Genomic DNA, 20,517 nt, shown 5'->3' with positions numbered 1-20,517 from the left:
TGTCAGAGTTGTCACCTGGAGTTCGATGCATATTCTCTCCATCTTGGTCACTGTCCTGGACAGTGGCCACACAACATAAGCAGCAGTGACTGTTCTTCATGTTCGTTGACTAATTGTTTCCCTCTTAATAACCTGTCTGTTAGATAGGACAAGAGTCTCAAGGTCTGGGCCATTCTTACTAAATGCTATTCTTGCGAAATGTTAAAATGTAGCACCATATTTTGCAGACCAGCTGCAAATAGGATGAGCCTGACAAACTCTCAACCAGATAAGTGTAACCAACTGCAAAGAAGAAATCAACATGTAACTGATTAAACTGTATACAGAAGCAATGGCGCAGAAACCACCCTTCAAGGGAGACAGAGCTTTGGATATGAATCTCCTGTCTCCTTTACTTGCTGCAAGTAAATACAACTACCTTCTAACACCTTTTGTTCTTGAATAGAACACCTTAAGTGGCAAACCTCCTGAGTTGGGTAACAAATTCGGCAGCTCAGACGGAACTCTATGTGACTCCCTCTTGGCATGGTGTGGGCGCTTGGCGAGCACTCGGCAGCAGCAGCTCCTTGAGGCTTCCTCCCCTGCGTCCCCTCTGAATGAGGGCCTGCTCTTCAGGAGACTCCCGTTTGGTGCTAACTCTCCTCACAGTGAAGTGGAGTGGCCACTTGAACCTGTTTGCTCAGCGCTTCGGAAGGGAGGTGGGTAGGTCAGCCCCTGTGGTCACTGTAATCAGTGTTCTATTCCTGTGTTGGGTATAGGGTTGTTGGAAAGGCGGCTTCAGTTCTGGTGTGCACTTGGTTTCCAGTTGGTCAGCAGGAACTGTCTCCAGGACTCTGGAGGGTTACGGAATGCCTGCAGGACAATCCAAGACATCTTTTGGTGACAGTCTCTGGCCTGGATGTCTAACTCCAGTATTCTTTGTGCGTTTGCTTTGTTTGTCTTATATGTAAATGTGCTGGCTATGAGAAATTCAAATTCAGTCCCTGAATTCAGCTCCTTTGAGTGCATTCTCCAGAACTAGATTAAGGCCCTGACCGGTTGGTTCAGCGGTAGAGCGTCGGCCTGGCGTGCGGGGGACCTGGGTTCGATTCCCGGCCAGGGCACATAGGAGAAGCGCCCATTTGCTTCTCCACCCCCACCCCCTCCTTCCTCTCTGTCTCTCTCTTCCCCTCCCGCAGCCAAGGCTCCACTGGAGCAAAGATGGCCCGGGCGCTGGGGATGGCTCCTTGGCCTCTGCCCCAGGCGCTAGAGTGGCTCTGGTCACGGCAGAGTGACGCCCCGGAGGGGCAGAGCATCGCCCCCTGATGGGCAGAGCGTCGCCCTTGGTGGGCGTGCAGGGTGGATCCCGGTGGGGCGCATGCGGGAGTCTGTCTGACTGTCTCTCCCCGTTTCCAGCTTCAGAAAAATACAAAAATAACAACAACAACAACAAAAAAATCAGAACCGGATTAAAAGGAGCTATGTATGTCCCTTAAAGAAATTAAACACTTATTTATAAATATAACAAACATGCCAATAATAGGAAACTGCCTGTCTTGTCCAAGGCAGCCTTGCTCCAAGCTGGGAGTCTACTGTGGGTTTGGGAGTCATCGTTTTCTAAGTGCAGCTTCTTTGCCTCCTCAGGTTTCAGCGTTTACTAACTAACCACACATAAGCTTCTCCCCCCCCCCCCCCGCCCTGCTTCCGTCCAGGGAGTGTCCATTCTGAGACACCTGCAGCCAGGATGGAACTCGTGATGGGGAATGGGAGTGGCACCCCGGCAGTTCCCTGAACAACAAGGAGCTTCCCATCAGACAGGCCGCACCTGCTTCTCTGAGGGGGACACGAGGTGAGCTCCCGGTTTCCAGTGGAGACGATCTGGGACCAGTGAGGCTGTGACACAGGTGTGGCTGTGGGGTGTGGGGCCTGTCTGTGCCTAATGCTGTAAAGATATACGCTTGGGGTTATATGGGAGGAGTTACTGGTCTTATCTATGAGCTGTTTTACTAAGACTCCACTGCTTCTCTTCCTCTGAAGGATAAGGAAAAAATTAATGCCACATGTCCTCAGCATCTCATTGACAAAAAAAAAGAAAAAAAAAAGATGTTGTATTAGCCAGTGTGATTTCAGAAATTTTATCAAAGGTATGGTAACAGAGGCCAAATACACTAGAATTACTGAAAACTAAATAAAACCAAGATTATTTCATTGGATTGGAGCCATAAAAAGAGAGAAAGTCTGCTATGATTTAAAAATGTAGTCTGAGGTTGACAAGAACTCCACCAGATGAGTACAGCCAACTGCAAAGAAGAAATCAAAATCATTGGCTAGTGTATATGAGCATTGGCTAAAGGCCCTTCAAGGAAAAAGAGCTTTAGACATGAATCTCCCATCTCCTTCACTTGGTATAAGTAAATACAACTACTGTGACAGCCCTGTCTTGTTCCTGAAGGGAACGCCCCAACCAGCAAACCCCTTGGGTTCAGTGACATAGGGACCACGCAGACAAAAATCTAAATTTTTTTTTTTCTAACCTGCCTTTTCTTTCTGGTTTTCTTGCATGTTTTGGAATGATGCTATACTACCCACCTTGGGAAATACTTTAGCATTTATTGATCCTAAATTGATTTTCTAAGTCTAGAATTTGGGGATTTAATACATAAATCCTCATACTTTCTAGTCATATTGTTCACAACTGTATGCATTCTTTTCTTCTCACACTGCTTCTCAAAGCCTTGGTATTTGAAGCAGAAGTCTGAGCAGCTTCTGTTACCAAATAGGAATTTTGGCAGCTTCCCCCCAAACCCCCACTTTGACAGTTAACTTATGCGTTGCTGTGTGAAGCCCTTCAGTAAACAAACAATGCAACGCTAAGGGGAAAAAACCCAGCAGCACAGAAGGATGACTGTAATACACACTTGTGTCTACTTAAAGGTACCTGTTCTGTTGGTGACCTACCTAACACAGAGGGACCCAGCCTCTTAGGACGGTCTTGGAGTCTGAATTAAATAGCAGCAGAAGGAAGAAACCAAAGGTCTGGTTGTCAGGGCTTCTTGGATTTTACCCAACATTTTTCATTCCCACCTTTGCTCCTGCATTGTCTATTTTTACCAACATGCAAGACAGGAGTAAATAATAAACGCAGCTTATGGAAACATTTTTAATACCTTAAGGTCTTCCCTGAGGAAAAGTTCTTTATGTTTACTAACTATATTTCCTTTTTTTTTACAACAAATAAAACAATAGCACTTGATTTTATTGTTCACAATCATTGAAATAATTCAGTCTAATTTTAATTCTTTTTTAAAAAAAGATCTTATGTATTGATTTTTAGAGAGGATAGAGAGAGAGAGGAAGGAGGGGAGGAGCAGGAAACATCAGCTCATAGTTGCGTCTTGTATGTGCCTTGATGGGGCAAGCCCAGGGTTTGGAACCTGCAACCTCAGCGTTCCAGGTTGATGCGTCATCCACTGCGCCACCACTGGTCAGGCTAAATTCCCATATATGAGAACCTCCAGCCCTGACCGGTTGGCTCAGCGGTAGAGCTTTGGCCTGGCATGTGGAAGTCCCAGGTTCGATTCCTGGTCAGGACACACAGAAGAAGCAATCATCTGCTTCTCCACTCCATCCCCCCCCTCTGTCTCTCTCTAGTTCTCGCTCTCTCCTCCCCTCCTGCAGCCATGGCTTGAATGGTTTGAGCAAAAGTTAGCCCTGGGCGCTGAGGATGGCTCCATGGCCTGCCTCGCCTCAGGAGCTAACATAGCTTTGTTGCTGAGCATCGAAGCAATGGTCCAGATGGGCAGAGCATCACCTGGTGGGGGCCTGCCAGGTGGATCCCGGTCAGGGCACATGCGGGAGTCTGTCTCTGCCTCTGTGCCTCTCACTTAATTAAAAGAGAGAGAGAGAGAGAGAGAGAGAGAGACAGAGAGAGAGAACCTCCACATACTAATAACCCCATGGCATTTTTATAAAGTGTGTCAGTCAGTGGCAACAGCTTGAGTTCGGGGTCTGGACTGGGCACCAGTGCACTTGACACAGCCTTCACCTTCAAAGATGACATTCTCTGAAGTCCAGGATACAAAAGGGTAGGGAGATGGTCAGTTTGAAAACAACCCTTTTTCTTTTTTAATCTCATTTAAATGATTCCACAGTCTTTGGATGTCAAGTCAGGTGAAGTTTAATTATGCTTACCCATTTCCAAAAAATGCTTTTTAAAAAATGTTTATTCCAGGCTTATAAGACTGCAGACTGTTTCCTGCCCCTGGAGGACACGGTGGTGCAGTGCCTCCGTCCCTGGGGAATCCGAAACAGCAACGACCATGTCCTAATCTGCCCAGATACAGCGGGATGACTACAAAATTACTTCTTCCCTCCACGAAGAAAAGCTTAATGTCAGCTTCCTGCCCGACTCCTTAACGGTCCGCAGAGTCCCCATGAGGCCCTATCCTCAGACACATTAGGCATTGCTAATAGAGCTGAACTTTAATAAAGCAGATCTGAGCCCACAGTGGTTAGAGGCCCGCTCAGGCAGCCAGGTACTCAATTTTCAGTGAGGCAGGAGAAAGGGGCCTCTCTGGGGTTGCTATGCAGCAACATAAATTCACAGTGCATTTTATTTGGGTTTTTAAATATAATGTTACTTTACAGTTATATACAGTGCTTGGTAATTTTCAAATTTTCATTTGATGCTCAAAACAGCTTCAGGGGGCCCTGGCCTGTGGTGGTGCAATGGATGGAGTATCGACCTGGAACGCTGAGGTCACTGGTCTGAAACCCTGGGCTCACCCAATCAAGGCACATACAGAAAGCAATCAATGAATAACTAAGCAATGAAGCAACTACTCTCTCTCCTCTCTTTCTCTCTCTCTCTAAAAATCAATAAATAAATTTAAAAATAGTTTCAGAGGGTAGCTGTTCTTATCCCCATTTTTACAGACGAAAACTAAGGTTTAGACAGGTTATGTTGCCTAAATCCAGGTCTGGCTGATTTCAAAGCTTTTTTTTGGAAATAATAATAGATTTATATGAGGTTACAAAGAAACATACAGAGAAGTCCTATGTACCCTTCCCCCAGCCTCCTCCCATGTTAACATCTTACACTAATAGAGTATAACATTAAAACCAAGAAAATGACATTGGCACAACCCATAGCGCTTACTCAGAGTCCACCAGTTATACATGCACTGTGTGTGTGTGTGTGTGTGTGCTTGAAAACTGCATTTTTATGTGCTTTTTATACAAAAACTGTACACTCTTCTACCAATTTTAAATATGAAGTCAGATTATAGGAATAGATAAAATTACTTCCTTCAATACAACAATCGCTATCAATAATTACATACACGACCAAACAATTTTTCATATCTAGCTGCAATTAAGAAGAAAGAAAAGGAAGAAATCCTACAAACCTTCGCTCTAGGGAGCATTAGTCCATGCTACATGCTTTTATGGGCAGATTTTCTGGAGCTGATGACAGGTATGAAACACAGGAACTTGATTTATCGATAATTGTGGCAGCAATAGTCTCTCATGACAGAAACTTCTAGTGGTAAAAGAAAGGCGATCTTACCTTGTCTTCACATTTAGTCTTGTCATCTTCCTTTTCCAGGGAGTTCAAAGTTGTCTCTACATAAGATTCCTCAGATGTTTTCCGAGCAGGAACTAAAGAGACAAAGAAACCTGCCATTAATATGGCAATTTGGCTTACAAATAATTCAGCACTTAGCCTGACTTGAAGCAGCTGGACTGTGCTGGAGCAGATGATTAACCAAGCTAAACTGAGTGCTAGGGTGATTTCTGAGGGGGGTGAACTTGGAGGTAAAGGAGAGAAGCAAAAGGGTCCTTTACACCAGGCACTTGACATTTGATCCAAAGAGACAAAAGTCACACCCAACCCCACACGAAACATCCAACACAACAAATCAGTAAATGTAATGTGGTAAAAACGATAGCTTTCATCATTCCTATTGTTAAGGATCCATCTAAAGGATCACTTTCTTTAGGAAGTCTTCCTTGACTTTCAGACTTCACGGATTCTTTTATGGATGGCTGCTTGAAATTTTATCATTTGTACTGTATTTGATGTTATTTTGGGGTTAGAAGACCAGACTCAAGGCTAGGTGTCAGATACTATTGAATATATTTTTTTCATTATACGGGTAATTAATCTATACTTATAGGCAATTTGAATAATAATAAAATCATACTCCTTAAACAGTGAGTTGGTATACAGGGTAGGGCCAAAGTAGGTTTACAGTTGTGAGTTCACAAAACACAGAGTTTATTCTTGTGTTATTATTTATTAATTATTGTATGGCTTTCCATAGGAACAACTGTAAACCTACTTCGGCCCCACCTTGTATTTCCTTACAATCTTCTTTGAAATGTTCTGTCTACACACACACACACACACACACACACACACACGGTGATTATATAAGGGGATGTCCATGCATGCCGTAGCCAGAAGGAGTTGTTGCTAATCTGATGATCTAGCAGCTGGATTCCAGAACTGACGGAATCACATTTACTGGATAAGATGACTGTGGAAAGAATTAGTTGGCTGAGTCAGAAGAGAATTGGGCTTTCTTGCTCTTGCTCTCTTCTCTCTGTGCCTCTGCTTCCCCTTCCCACAGGCTGCTCAGACATCTGGGAGATAAGCTTTTCTTCAGGTTCCATGGCCACTGGCAGTGAGACTGGGACTTAATGAGAGGGCTTCACGGGGGTGATGGCTAGAAGGCTGGTCAGTAAGTAGTACTTTGAGTTCTTACTTGTCATCATCACCACCCTTGTACAGCTTTGGGAAACTCACAGGACACGTGCGATTACCCTGAGGCAGGATGTTGAGCATTTCTAGGTCCCATGGCCAAAATGCCATCCAATGCCACCAGTATATCACCCTGATTCTTATCTGTGGTGGCCTTGATGGAGGTTGACCATCTAACTTCCAGATGCCCCTGACAACCCTCAGATTCTCTGAGCCAACTGGAAGCAGCCTGGGATTTCTATGGGTTTTTCATGGAGTTTAATAGAAATCTGTAGTGAAACACAGGTTTGCTGTCCCAGATATGTGACCACTGAAGCTACTCTACAACAACGGACAATCTTTGGGCTCCTCGCTTTCTGCAGGATCTCTGTAAGCTGAGAGATTCCAGGGATAATAACTGGATACTAGCTATGCATCACTGTAAGTGGCAATACCCATGACTAAGAAACCCCTGCCCTTAACACTATTAAGTACAATGACAAAATTAAAGGCAGGGAGATGGGAGCCACGCTGCCATCATTCAAGTCTTGCTCTTTCATGTGTAAGACACACATGGCAGAGAAATCTCTATGTCTTAGCTTCTTCATCTGGAAAGTGGGGAATAATGAGAAAGCCTATTGGATCAGGCTGCTACGAGGCTTTGATGCGTTAGTATGTACAAAGTGTTTAGATTATGGAAAACAGTACATTTTAGCTATTATAGCCACATGGAAATAAAAAGACTTTTTTTTCACTTTCTTTATTTAACTTCAGAGAGGTTAATGTCATACCCAAGACACCTAGCTGACAAGAGCCAGACACTCCAGCTCCCATCTCTATGCTCCCTGCCCACATCCTTTACATTGTGAAATATAACATTTATCTTGGCATGGACTCAGTTACTAAGAACTCAGACAAATGTGTTTGAAAATCCTGTTAGTGACCTGCCTGAGTCCACACTAGGTTGTTATGCTTCAAAACAAAAGTATAGGTTTGTTAAATGAGCATGTTGCTTGACCAAGGTCAATGATACTTGTTCAGACATGATGAAGATCTGTTTACTCTCAGAGGGTCATTACCTATTATGAAATCATGTGTTTGAAAAGCTGAGAAACAATCCATTATTCCTGTTTTATTTACTTGTCACAAACATATATTCCCTAAAACAATCAGAGAGGCAAAGTCGTAGAAGTAAACATAGCTTAGTTTGGGGAAAGAACCCTAAATTAGAGATCTAGGAGAATGAAGTCCCGTTTCCAGCCATCTAAGAAGGATGCCTCAGTGTGTGTGTGTGCCTGTATCAGCGGTATGTGCCTATCAGTGTATATGAGTGTGCATGTCCATGGAAAATTTCAGGAAAGAAATACACTAAATCATCAAGGCTTCCTTCTAAAAACTGAGATGTATGATAACAGACAGGGGCCTGCAAGTTATACTAAATGGCTAATTATCAAAAGACCCCCATATTTTTCAGAAAGGTAACAACAGAAAGAATTTGTTGCAAACGGAGCTGCACAACAGGAAATGCTAAAGGAAGTTTTTCAGCCTAAAGTGAAATGACACAAGATGCTAATTCAGATAAAGGAATAAAGAACACTGAAAATGCTGAAGAGGATGGTAAACGTAAAGGAATATGCATTTCTTCTTTTTTCTCCTTATTTCTTTAAGAAGAGATATGATTGTTTAAAACAAAAGTTTATAGCACAATATTGGGTTTTAACATACGTAGATACAAGGTTTACAAGGTTTATGATAAGAACAGCACAGGGGATAGGTGGGGCATATAGAACTGTTGCAAATTTCCTATATTTTACATAAAGTGCTACAATATTAACTCAAAGTAGATTCAGTAAATTAAGGATGCATATGATAATACCTAAGAGAAACAGGGGAAAACAATGCAAAGAGGTATGTATGCTAAAAAGTCAACAGAAGCCCTGGCTGGTTGGCTCAGTGGTACAGTGTCAGCCTGGCGTGTGGAAGTCCCGGGTTCGATTCCCAGCCAGAGCACACAGGAGAGGCGCCCATCTGCTTCTCCACCCCTTCCCCTCTGTCTCTCTCTTGCCCTCCCGCAGCCAAGGCTCCATTGGAGCAAAAGATGGCCCGGGCTCTGGGGATGGCTCCATGGCCTCTGCCCCAGGCGCTAGAGTGGCTCTGGTCACGACAGAGCGACGCCCCAGAGGGACAGAGCATCGCCCCCTGGTGGGTGTGCCAGGTGGATCCCGGTCGGGCGCATGCGGGAATCTGTCTGACTGCCTCCCTGTTTCCAACTTCAGAAAAATAAAAAACAAAACAAAACAAAAAAAACTCAAACTCTCTTCCACTGGGGCAAGTTCCTCATTAATTAAAAGTATTTAATAATTAAAAAAAAATAAAAAAAAGTCAACAGAAGAATTAAGAAGGAAGACTAAAAAGAAATTTGATAGCTCAAATGAAGTCAGGAAAAGAGAAATGAGGAGGGAGGAGGGGAAGAGGAGGGGGAGGAGGGGGAGGAGGAGAAATAAGATGAGTAGACAACAAATGACAAAACAGTAGCTCTAAATCCAGCTGTCATTAATTACATTGTATATTAATGGACTAAACACTCCAATTAGAAGGCAGCACTTAACAGAATGAATTAAAAAGGCAAGACCCAACTAGAAGAAATACTTTAAAAAGAATAACAGAAATAGAAAATGAACAAGTATCTCATGTAAACACTAAGCATAAGAAAGCTAAATGGCTGTATTAATATCAGACAAAGTAGACTTCAAGGCAAAGAGTTTTACTAAAGGTAACAAGGACAGACATTTTATAATTATAAAAGGGCCAGTATATCCAGAAGATATAACAACTATGAATATGCACCAGCTTAATAACGTTTCAAAATACATGAAGCAACAAATTATGTATGCCTCATGTCCAAGAATGGCTTCTCCCAAGAATGTATGATTGTATTAACATTTTAAACTAAATTACAGTAATCTGCTGTATTAACAAAAAAGGAGAAAACCATATGATCTCAATATATAGCACTGAAAACAACTTTGAAAATTTCAAAAATCATTCATGATGAAAACTCTCATCAAACTTGGAGTAAAAGAGAATATCTGTCAAATCTGATAAAAGGCATCTGTAAAAAACTTACATCATACTTCAGGGTGAAACATAAACTCTTTCCCTTAATATCAGGAAAAGACAGGGATGTCTGCTCTTATCACTTCTATTCAACATTGTTTTAGAGGTCCCAGCCATTAGAATAAGAAATGGGAAAAAGGCATAGAAATTGAAACAGAGGTAAAATTGTCCTTTATTCATAGATGACATGATTGTATTTCCATTTAGAAGTATATTCCTATTAATAGTTATAAATGGCAATTCTACTTTCTATAGGGTTAAAAGACATGAAATTCCTAAGACATTCACACTAAGAACTACATATTTCCAAGGGAAATTAAAGAGGACCTAAATAAATGGAGCGTTATAATATTTATGAATTGGGAGACTTAATATTGGTACAATAACAGTTGTCTCTGATGTGATCTATATAGTCAGTGCAATCTCAATCATAATCCCAGTGGAAATCAAAAGGTAAGTCTAAAATTTTTTTAAAAGATTTTATTTATTGATTTTACAGAGAGGAGAGAGAGAGAGAAAAAGGCAAAGGAGAGGAGTGGGAAGTTTCAATTCATAGTAGTTGCTTGTTGTATGTGCCTTGACCGGGCAAGCCCAGGGTTTCAAGCTGGTGACCTCAGCGTTCCAGGTTGACACCTTATTCACTGTGCCATGACCGGTTAGGGAGTGAGTCTAAAATTTATAAGGAAATAAAAAGGATCTAGAATAGTCAAAACAATCTTGAAAAAAATAAAGGAAGTTGAAAGACACTGCCTGATATCAAGGCTTAGTAATAAACTATGGTAATCAAGACCATGTGGAAGAATAAACTAAAAATATTTAAAAGACTTAAATGTAAGTCATGAAACCATAACAATCCTAGAAGAAAACATAGGCAGTAAAATCTCAGACATGTCTTGTAGCAGTATTTTTGCTGATATATCTCCTCAAAGGAAACAGAAAAATACAAGCAAATAGGACTACATCAAACAAAAGCTTTTGTAGAGCAAAACAGACGAACAAAATGAAAAGGGAACCCACTGGATGGGAGAACATTTGTCAATGACATATCTGATAAGGGGTTAATATACACAATATATATATAAAAAAAACTTATACAACGCAACACTAGGATGACAAACAACCCAATTAAAAAATGAGCAAAGGACCTGAAGAGACACTTCTCCAAAGAGGACATACAGATGGCCAACGGACATGAAAAAATGCTCAATGTCACTAATCATCAGAGTGATGCAAATTAAAACCACAATGAGATATCACCTCACAGACGCCAGAATGGCGCTCATCAACAAATCAAAAAACAAGTCCTGACAAGGATGTGGAGAAAAGGGAACCCTCGTGTACTGCACTGCTGGTGGGAATGCAGACTGGTGTAGTCACTGTGGAAAACAGTATCGAGTTTCCTCAAAAAAAATTAAAAATGGAACTGCCTTTTGACCCAACTTCTGGGAATATATCCTAAGAATCCCAAAACACTAATTCAAAAACACATATGCACCCTTATGTTCACTGCAGCATTATTTACAAGACCTGGAAGCAGCCCAAGTGCCCATCAGTAGATGAGTGGATAAAAAAGCTGTGGTACACTTACACAATGGAATACTACTTGACTGTAAAAAAGGGAAAAAAAGGAAATCTCACATTTTGCGACAGCATGGATGAACCTGGAGATTATCACACTAAGTGAAATAGGCCAAGCAGAGAAAGACAAGTACTGTAAGAATTCACTTAGATGTGGAATCTAATGAACAAAACAAACCGGCGAACAGCATAGAAACAGAGGCACGAATGTGTGGAACAGACTGACAGCTGTCAGAGGGGAGGGGCTCTCAGGGGTCCCCAAACGTTTTACACAGGGGGCCAGTTCACTGTCCCTCAGACCGTTGGAGGGCCGCCACATACAGTGCTCCTCTCACTGACCACCAATGAAAGAGGTGCCCCTTCCGAAGTGCGGCGGGGGAGTGGGGGGGCTGGATAAATGGCCTCAGGGGGCCGCATGTGGCCTGTGGGCCGTAGTTTGGGGACGCCTGGCACTAGATGAAGATGAAGAAATTAACCAAAAAAACATGTATCTATAAAACACAGACACAGACAACAGTGTGGTGATAGCCAGAGTGAAAGAAGGTAGGGGTAGGAGGGGGTGGGCGCTGGGGGCTCATGGGATGGAAAGAGACTGCTTGGGGTGATGGGCGCACAATGCAGTGCAGAGATGGTGTTTTATTGAGTTGTACACTTGAAGCCTGTAGGTTTTGCACACCCATGTCACACCAATCACATCTATAAAAAGAAGAAAAAAAGACCACGTGGGATTGGTATAAGGACTTACCTATTTTTTAAATCTTTCAATCTTTTCAAAAAACAACTTTACCACACTACTTCTTATAGAATCTGAAGGTCCAAATGGAGTCTATTGTATGCTAATGTTACTTGTACATTTACATTATTCCTCTGCTACACTGTGAGCTTCTTTTTGCATCCAGGCACTGTTTTTTTATTTGTTTGTTTTTGTATTTTTCTGAAGTTGGAAACAGGGAGGCAGCCAGACAGACTCCCGCATGCACCCGGCATGTCCACAAGGGGGCAATGTTCTGCCCATCTGGGGCGCTGCTCTGTTGCAACCAGGGCCATTCCAGCACCTGAGGCAGAAGCCATGGAACCATCCTCAGCACCCGGGCCAACTTTGCTCCAATGAAGCCTTGGCTGCGGGAGGGGAAGAGAGAGACAGAGAGGAAGGAGAGGGGGAGGGGTGGGGAAGCAGGTGGGCGCTTCTCCTGTGTGCCCTGGCCAGGAATCGAACCCAGGACTCCTGTACGCCAGGCCGACGCTCTACCACTGAGCCAACCGGCCAGGGCCTCCAGGCACTGTTTTATCAAACTTTCTAAGTCCTCAATGTCTGTACTATGATTGTATATCTGTAGTTTGTTTTAAATATCTGTCAAAACAGTAACCATTATTCAACTTCAAAAACCCAGTCTACCCTCATGAGCACTGATGAAACAAAGCCACAAAACTGGCCCTGGCCGGTTGGCTCAGTGGTAGAGCGTCAGCCTGGCGTGTGGAAGTCCCGGGTTCGATTCCTGACCAGGGCACACAGGAGAAGCTCCCATCTGCTTCTCCACCCCTCCTCTTCTCCTTCCTCTCTGTCTCTCTCTTCCCCTCCCGCAGCCAAGGCTCCATTGGAGCAAAAGATGGCCCGGGCGCTGGGGATGGCTCCTTGGCCTCTGCCCCAGGCGCTAGAGTGGCTCTGGTCGCAACAGAGCAATGCCCTGGATGGGCAGAGCATCGCCCCCTGGTGGGCGTGCCAGGTGGATCCCGGTTGGGCACATGCAAGAGTCTGTCTGACTGCCTCCCCGTCTCCAGCTTCAGAAAAAAATACAAAAAAAAAAAAAAGCCATAAAACTTCCCCAAATAACCTACCCCGGGCAGAGGACTGGCTGGTTTTTGGTGACACCCATTTTGGGGAGGACTCAGGATGGGGAGCCACTGGTTGCACCGGGCGAGTCTGTCGGGCTGCCAGTTTCATGAGACTCATTTGCCTCTTGTGAAATATTTCCTGTACATCGTCCAGCTTCTGTAGGACTCCCTGGGCTTTGGCCTGCAGGAACAAAAGCAAATATGAGATGGCTCTGCACTGAACCCGAGGACAGGACACATCCCCTCTCCCGTCTCCACCTCTCCCCAGCCCTCCTCGGTGACCCTTCTCAGGGCATCCATTTGCCAGTTATCCCATGTCTTGTCTTGCACCAGGATTGTGCTTCTTGGAGTCTGCATCTTCCACTGGATAGGCAATGACTGTATCCTTTTCACTACAGTATCTCCAGTGCCTGACTACTGTCTAGCGCAGGCTAGTGCTTGGTAAATACATCTTGAGTGGATAAATGTTCACTAAGCCATGTCCATTAATGGTAGAAAACGATGCCATAGGCCTTGAATGAAGGGCATTAGGCCAATTTACAAAACAGGAGGATTTAGAAGGGATGCACTCTGAATAAAGGCCCTGATGGAGAGAAGACCAAGTGTTCTGGGGGAAAGAGCTGGCTGAATTCTGAAACAAGATCACAGAAACCACAAGCACCTGTCATAAAGAAGATATAGAGCTCAATGCTATTCAATGCGACTCCTCTCTAAACAAGTAGAAAAGAACTGAAGAAATACCAGGTGAGAAATGAAACTCACAGATGGTCCCATGACTGACTACATGCTCTGAAGCAGAGGTTCAGGAGAGTAAGAGACAAGCCTTGAATGTCTCTGAGTTTCACCAGGTCAACTGAATGTTCCTTTTGGCCTCTCTTCCAGCGGGACATCCCTGGTGGGTCCAGGAAAGGGGACCTAGGAGACTCCGGGAAATGTTAATCCCCCGCTATACTGCCAGCAGCTGGACTGCAGGGAACGCACTATCTGGTCCTCTCAGAATAAAGCACAAACTGGGAACCCAATCAATATCTGAAGAATTGGATTTTGTTATTTGTTACTGAGACTGTTTCATGCCCTACACTGGGCAGTGAAAGTGAATGAGGGAGAATAATGAAAATAGAAGCCCTCAGGGGGCAGCACAACAGCCCTGTATTAGGGAAGTGCCTCGAGCCTCAGACAGAGACAGGCTGACACAGGAACAGGAGTGGAATGGCTGATGTTTTGATAATCATTTTGCCTTAAAGGTAACAGATTCCACCTTTTAGAGAGCATCAGCTTTTTAGAAACAAATTTTATTTTTTATAATAGTTTTAGATTTACAGAAAAATTTCAAAATAGTATAGAGTGTTTCCATATACCCCACACCCAATTTTCATAATTAACAGCTTACATTACCACGCTACATTTGTTATAATCAATGAATCAATATTGATACATTATTATTATTTTTAAATTATTACTATTAAATAAAGTACATACTTCATTTAGGTTTCCTCAGTTGTTCTGAATGTGCCTTTTCCCCCAGGGTTCCATCAGGATACCATATTACACTTAGTTGTCATGACTTCTGCTCTTCTTAGCTGTGACCATTTCTGAACCTTTCCTGGTTTTCAATGACCTTGACTGTTTTGAAGAGTATTGGTCAGACATTTTGTAGAATGTCCCTCAGTTGATATTTATGTGATGTTTTCCTCATTAGACTGAAGTTATGGTTTTTTGGGGGGAAGACCACAGAATTAAAGTGCCATTTTTATCATATTATATCAAAGGTACATACTATCTGCATGACTTAATACTGTTGACGTTGACCTTAGTCACCTGGCTGAGGTGGAATGTGTTAGTTTTCTCCGCTGCACAGTCACTCTTTTATTTCTCCCCTCCCGTGCTGTACCCTTTGGAAGAAAGTCACTGTGTGCAGGACACACTTAAGGACACAGACATTCTGCTTCACCTCCTCAAGGGCTAGGTATCTACATAAGTAACTTGCAGTTCTTTTGCATGTGAGGTTAGTGTCCTCTCCCCTATTTATTTATTTATTCCATCATTTATTTACATCAGTATGGATTCATGGAGATCTATTTTATACCTTGAGTTGTAATCCAATACTATTCTATTAATTTTGTTGATCAAATTGTTCCAGCATTGGCCATGGGGAGTTTTTTTGTCTCCTATGTCCCACCATTGTGGTTTGTTTTGTTTTTAGCATTTCCTAACTTTTTGGCACGGTAAGATGCTCTATGCCCATCTTGTGTATTTCCTGCCCCAGTCCTAGAATCAGCCATTTCACCAAAAAGCCTGAGTTTCTTTTATTGAAGAATGGTATTAGAAACCAAGATCTGGGTGTTGGGTGTGCTCATTGACAGTGCGGGTCTCATTGCTTCTAGGCCCTCTCTACTGTCCAAATAAGAAGATTATGTGTGTTTATACCGACCCATGTATATACATATATATTTTTTAGCTGGAGAGAGAGACAGACAGGAAAGGAGAAGAGCAGCACCAATTCTTCATTGCGGCACCTTAGTTGTTCACTGATTGCTTTCTCATACGTGCCAGGACCAGTGGGCTCCAACCAAGCCAGTGACTCCTTGCTCAAGCTTGCAACCTTGGGCTCAAGCCAGCACCCTTGGGCTTCAAGCCAGAGACCTTGGGCTTCAAGCCAGTGACCTCTGGGATCAAGCCAGCAACTATGGAGTCATTTCTATGATCCCATGCTCAAGCCAGCAATGCCACGCTCAAGCCGACGACCTCAGATTTCAAACCTAGGTCCTCAGCATCCCAGGCCAATGCTCCATCTACTGCACCACACCTGGTCAGGACCGCTGCATATACATATATCTTGGAATATATCTATATGTATAAAGTACCAGTTTTGACAACAAAGTCATTACCCCTCAGTGGATAAAACTTTCTCTAATACAACAGGGTATTTAATCGTATAACCTAGAATTTTACTTCAAACCAAAAGAAGAACAGATGGGCTTTGGGGATATTTTGGTCTTTTTTACATACATGATATTTAAAAAGATTGTTTTCTTCTAATCCTTTCCTTCCTCCATGTTTCTACCTATTTCCTAAAGGTAGCTTATGAAGTTTTTTCACTTCCTGGTCTGGAATTTGGCTGAACTTGGCCAGAACTACAGCTGTGGACACAGGTCTCCCTGGTTGACCTGCTATACCTGTTTGAGCAGCTGATGGAGTTGAAGCTGGGTGAGCCTGTCCTGTCTTTGGGATGTGACCCAGGCCTACTGATACTGGGTGTACAATGTAGCACCAGTACCAGAGGGCCTTCTCTTTGTCCTTTCTGAAGGAAGTAGAAGGTTCCTCATGTTGGGAAAAGTAGTCTGCCCCCGCCCCTCAGCTCACTGGGAGGAGTCAGGGAAAGATCACTCAGGTACGGCTCCACCCCGACCTGCCCACACCGCACTCAGTCCAGTGTCAGACCTGCCTGCCCACGTGTTCAACAAACATGCATCAGACACCAGGTACAGACTAGACACAGGGACACAGAGATGGACGAGGCTCCTGTCATTCAGGAGCTCCCAGTAAAATAAGGCAAGGCAGATACTAACAATTATACATAATTGGAAGACTGTGTGGTGTCATATTAGAGAGAAGGCTTTTAGCCTGGGTGCATGGATAGATTTTAGGGTGTCTCCTAAAATTAATTATAATAAGTTACGTATGCTGCATATTCCATTTGTTCGCCACTATATGTTCTCTTCCCTGCTCTGAGTCCCGGGAAGCCTACCCTGTGTAGACCCTGTCAGATAGGTTCACTGACCTGTGGGCTTTTACTTGGCTTTGGCCAGTGGGGACCACCACCAGGAAGTTCAAGAGCAGAGAGAGAAAAGTAGGGAGATGTATTTCTCCACCAGTGGCTGTGCGCCTCTGCCCAAGGCCAAGCAAGCCCTTACTAGCTGCCTCTCACAGCCCCTGCCGTGGCGTTCCCTGGGTCCGCGGTGTCTTTCAGGATGAGGGGTGTTATCTGCTCCCTGTTTCTTGCGAGCCTCAGGGTGTTTCACCACCCCCGTTGGGTCCCTAAATCCTGCGTAAGTTTTTGTATAAAGCACCTACATCAAACTCCCTAAAAGTAGGTGAATCAGATTCTCAAAAGGGTCTATGACTCAAAAGAGGTGAAGAAGCCATCAGAGAGAAGACACGTATAAAATGACACAGATCTCAGAGGGAGGCGCGCTATCCATAACGCCACTGGCTTCACAGGAGAGACAGCCTCTCAAGATGCAAATCCAATCAAGCCCTTTCCCTGTTTAAATTCGGTACTGGCTTCCCACTGCTCCAGAACAAAGGCCAATCCTTAGCATGGCCCACCAAGCCCGCCTCATCTGCCCCTCTCTAACCTTCCCCCAGCACTCTGGGCTTGCTCTCTGTGCTTCAGCCACCCTGACCTTGGGTCCTGCCCTTGCGCCAGGCTCCCTCCTGCCCTGCAGCCTCTGCTCATGCTGTTCCTTCTGACTGGAAAGGACCCCCCATCTTCTCTACTCATTCTCTAGGACTTGATTCAAATGAGCCCCGGTCCAAGTCCAGTTCCTCTGTCACATTCCCAACAGGACCCTGCATCCCAACTCCAGAGCACTTATCTCAGCTTGGCACACATTTTTGTGTTTTGTGTTTGACATTTATTAATGTCAGCTTCTCTCACTGAACTGTCAGTTCCACGAGGGATGGAACCATGTCTGTTTCTGTTCGCTGTTCTGTCTCAGCACAGTACGGTGCTCGTACGGATTTGTAGAGAAATCAATGACTCAAAGTCATATTTGAATCAGACTGTGAAGGGTCAGTTTGCCAGGAAGTAGTTTGCTAGGAGTCTAAGAGGCCACCTTCAGGCTCAAGAAATGGTTAGCCTGCTCAGTATATTCTACCTGGATTTTTCTCAGGCAGCACCAGGCAAAGGCCCCGTGCCTCCTTCCCAACCACGGGATGAAAACAATCCATCAACATTACCTTTACATCAGAGGTGAGAATCAACTCAAACTGGTTGCAAAGCTCCTTGGGGCTCGGCAAGTGGTCCTCCTCCACGGTGCCCAGGAAGGCCTCAAGGTCAGCCAAGGCGGCGTCCACACCCTCTCTCGACTGGCACTTGTCCACAGCTTGAGAAGCCAAGAGGTAGATTCCTGCTTCACACCACTCGCTGACCTTTAGAGAAGAAACACAACCCCGTGCAGTTAGCCTGGCCACAGCGTAGCCAGCACCGTCCTCAGGAGGTCTGCGCTCCTCTGGGGTCCACCAGGGTTCCAGGACAGAGGGAAACTGTCACGGGACAGCACCAAGTCGAGAGGTCTACCCACTGTACATACAACGGTGCGGTGGAGACATCCAAACCAATGTTACATCTGTCCACTTCTCAGGGAGCCACCAGTCAGTGACACGAATCATGTAAACACTCTTCTCTGGTCTGCTGACAGTAACTACTACCCCTCCAGGAGGAGCAGTTAAGTGTTTCTAACTTTGGCCTAACTACAGAGAAATGTAACCCGTTATTACTTTCTGGGTTGACCTTCTAGGCCATGTGTCTTGTCTCCTAATTGGTTACAGGAACAGAGTGATTAATGAGGCATTAGGCCTGGCCCCAACGTGCTTTCTGGAGGGGAACTGTGCTTTCTTCAAAAACACCACTTTGACCTGTGGTGGCGCAGTGGATAAAGCGTTGACCTGGAACGCTGAGGTAGCTGGTTCAAAACCCTGGGCTTGCCTGGTCAAGGCACATATGGGAGTTGATGCTTCCAGCTCCTCCCCCTTCTCTCTCTCTCTCTCTCTCTTCTCTAAAAATTAATAAATAAAATCTAAAAAAACAAACAAAAAACACCACTTTCCTCTGCCCACATTTGTCTTTCCCAGGGAAGCATCCAAGAATGCAAAAGTTCTGTAACTGTGGGCAGCAATATCAGACTTTCCAGAATGCTGGGATGAAATCAGACAGGCGGTGAAATCTAACAATCTGACTTGTTAAAGATGTAAGCAGGAAGACAGGGCCCTGTGAGGCCTGGATCCTGATGCTGGAGGAGCTGTCAGTGCAGGCCCACCTGCATATCGGCCGGTTCGGGCGACCCAAAGCGCCACGTGAAATAACCATCCAGAGGGAAAGTGCTCCGAGGAGTTACCGCTAGGAAGGAAGTACAGGCACCTTAAATCCGTCTTTATTCTTTCCCCTAAATTAGCTACATTAAATGTGTACTACTTTTAGAATAACAAAAGACAATGAAGATGTTTAAGGGTTAACGACTGCCACTGTGTGGGGTGAGAAGGGGAGTGGGGTGTGCAGGTGTCCACGGAGAACTTTTCCCTCCTATTTCCCACAGTTTTGGAATTTCAAAATAATATGCAATCATGCTTTAATATGTAATGTGAAAACTTCATCTTGAAACATCATGCCTAGATCTATAGACAACATTAGGCTATGGTTTTCTGCGAAGTCACAGTAGCTCTTGCTCTCTCTCTCACACACACACACACACTCTCTCTCTCTCTCTCTCTCTCTCTCTCTCTCTCTCTCTCTCACCACTCACTCTGGAGCAGACACAGAATGAGGAAAACAGTAGTGGCCTCTGCAGAGAGCTCAGCACACAGAGCAGGCTGCACACCAGGTCTTTCTGTACCACTTGCTTCAGGAACAGCTGTATTTCATTGACACTAAAATCCCTTTGACAATAGGATAATGTAAACAGCCTGGGTGTGTGCCCCCAGCCATCGGAAGGAAAGAGTTGTGGGAATGGAGCATGCTGACTCATGGCCATGAGCCATGTGCTGCTGGGGACAGCTGACTGGGAAGGCTCCAGAAGTCACTGCCCCTACTGACTGGGCACTTGCCCAGAGATCACTGCCAAAGGGCACCGGAGGCTGCCCTCCCTCCCTGTGAGCCCTCTATTCACACAGCATTGCTGTCAGTCTAAGGCGCCTGGGTTTGGAATTTGGCAGTCCTGACTTCAAATCTGCAATCCCCCATTACGCTGTGTGCAGTCTCGGGCAGTCCCTTACCCCGGGGTTTCTCAGTGCGTCCCTCGACTACCTGCACCAGAATCCTCTGGACTCACTTTTCTCAATTCCTCAGCATCATCCCAGACTTACTGAAACTCATCTCCAGAGTGGCACAGCAGGGAATCTGCTGGCCTGGTGTTTCTCATGCATTACATGACGCAGCCCATTGACTTAACCACGTTATAACCACGTTGAATTCTGCCTCTGTAAAAACGAAGCCATTAATACCTTCCTCATAGCTTGTCTTGAAGATTAAATAGATAACATAATTA

General features: G+C 44.5%; 1 protein-coding gene across 14 annotated transcripts in view; it reads right to left on the bottom strand.

Annotated features, from left to right (window-relative positions):
- Positions 1 to 20,517, bottom strand: part of MCF2L2 (MCF.2 cell line derived transforming sequence-like 2) — a 261,068-nt gene that overhangs the window by 131,953 nt on the left and 108,598 nt on the right. For all 14 annotated transcript variants that reach the window (XR_010746835.1, XM_066347779.1, XM_066347777.1 and 11 more), the window contains 3 exons: positions 18,215 to 18,406; positions 13,256 to 13,433; positions 5,549 to 5,640 (listed from right to left, as the gene is read on the bottom strand). Coding sequence is in view for 13 of the 14 variants with exons in the window: in XM_066347779.1 (XP_066203876.1) it covers positions 5,549 to 5,640; positions 13,256 to 13,433; positions 18,215 to 18,406 (462 nt within the window). In the remaining variant the exon portion in view is untranslated. The remainder of the gene's footprint in view (positions 1 to 5,548; positions 5,641 to 13,255; positions 13,434 to 18,214; positions 18,407 to 20,517) is intronic.

Source organism: Saccopteryx leptura, chromosome 8, assembly GCF_036850995.1.
Source record: "Saccopteryx leptura isolate mSacLep1 chromosome 8, mSacLep1_pri_phased_curated, whole genome shotgun sequence".
In the NCBI taxonomy this organism is placed as follows: domain Eukaryota; kingdom Metazoa; phylum Chordata; class Mammalia; order Chiroptera; family Emballonuridae; genus Saccopteryx; species Saccopteryx leptura.
This window is presented reverse-complemented; position numbering and strand designations above follow the sequence as displayed.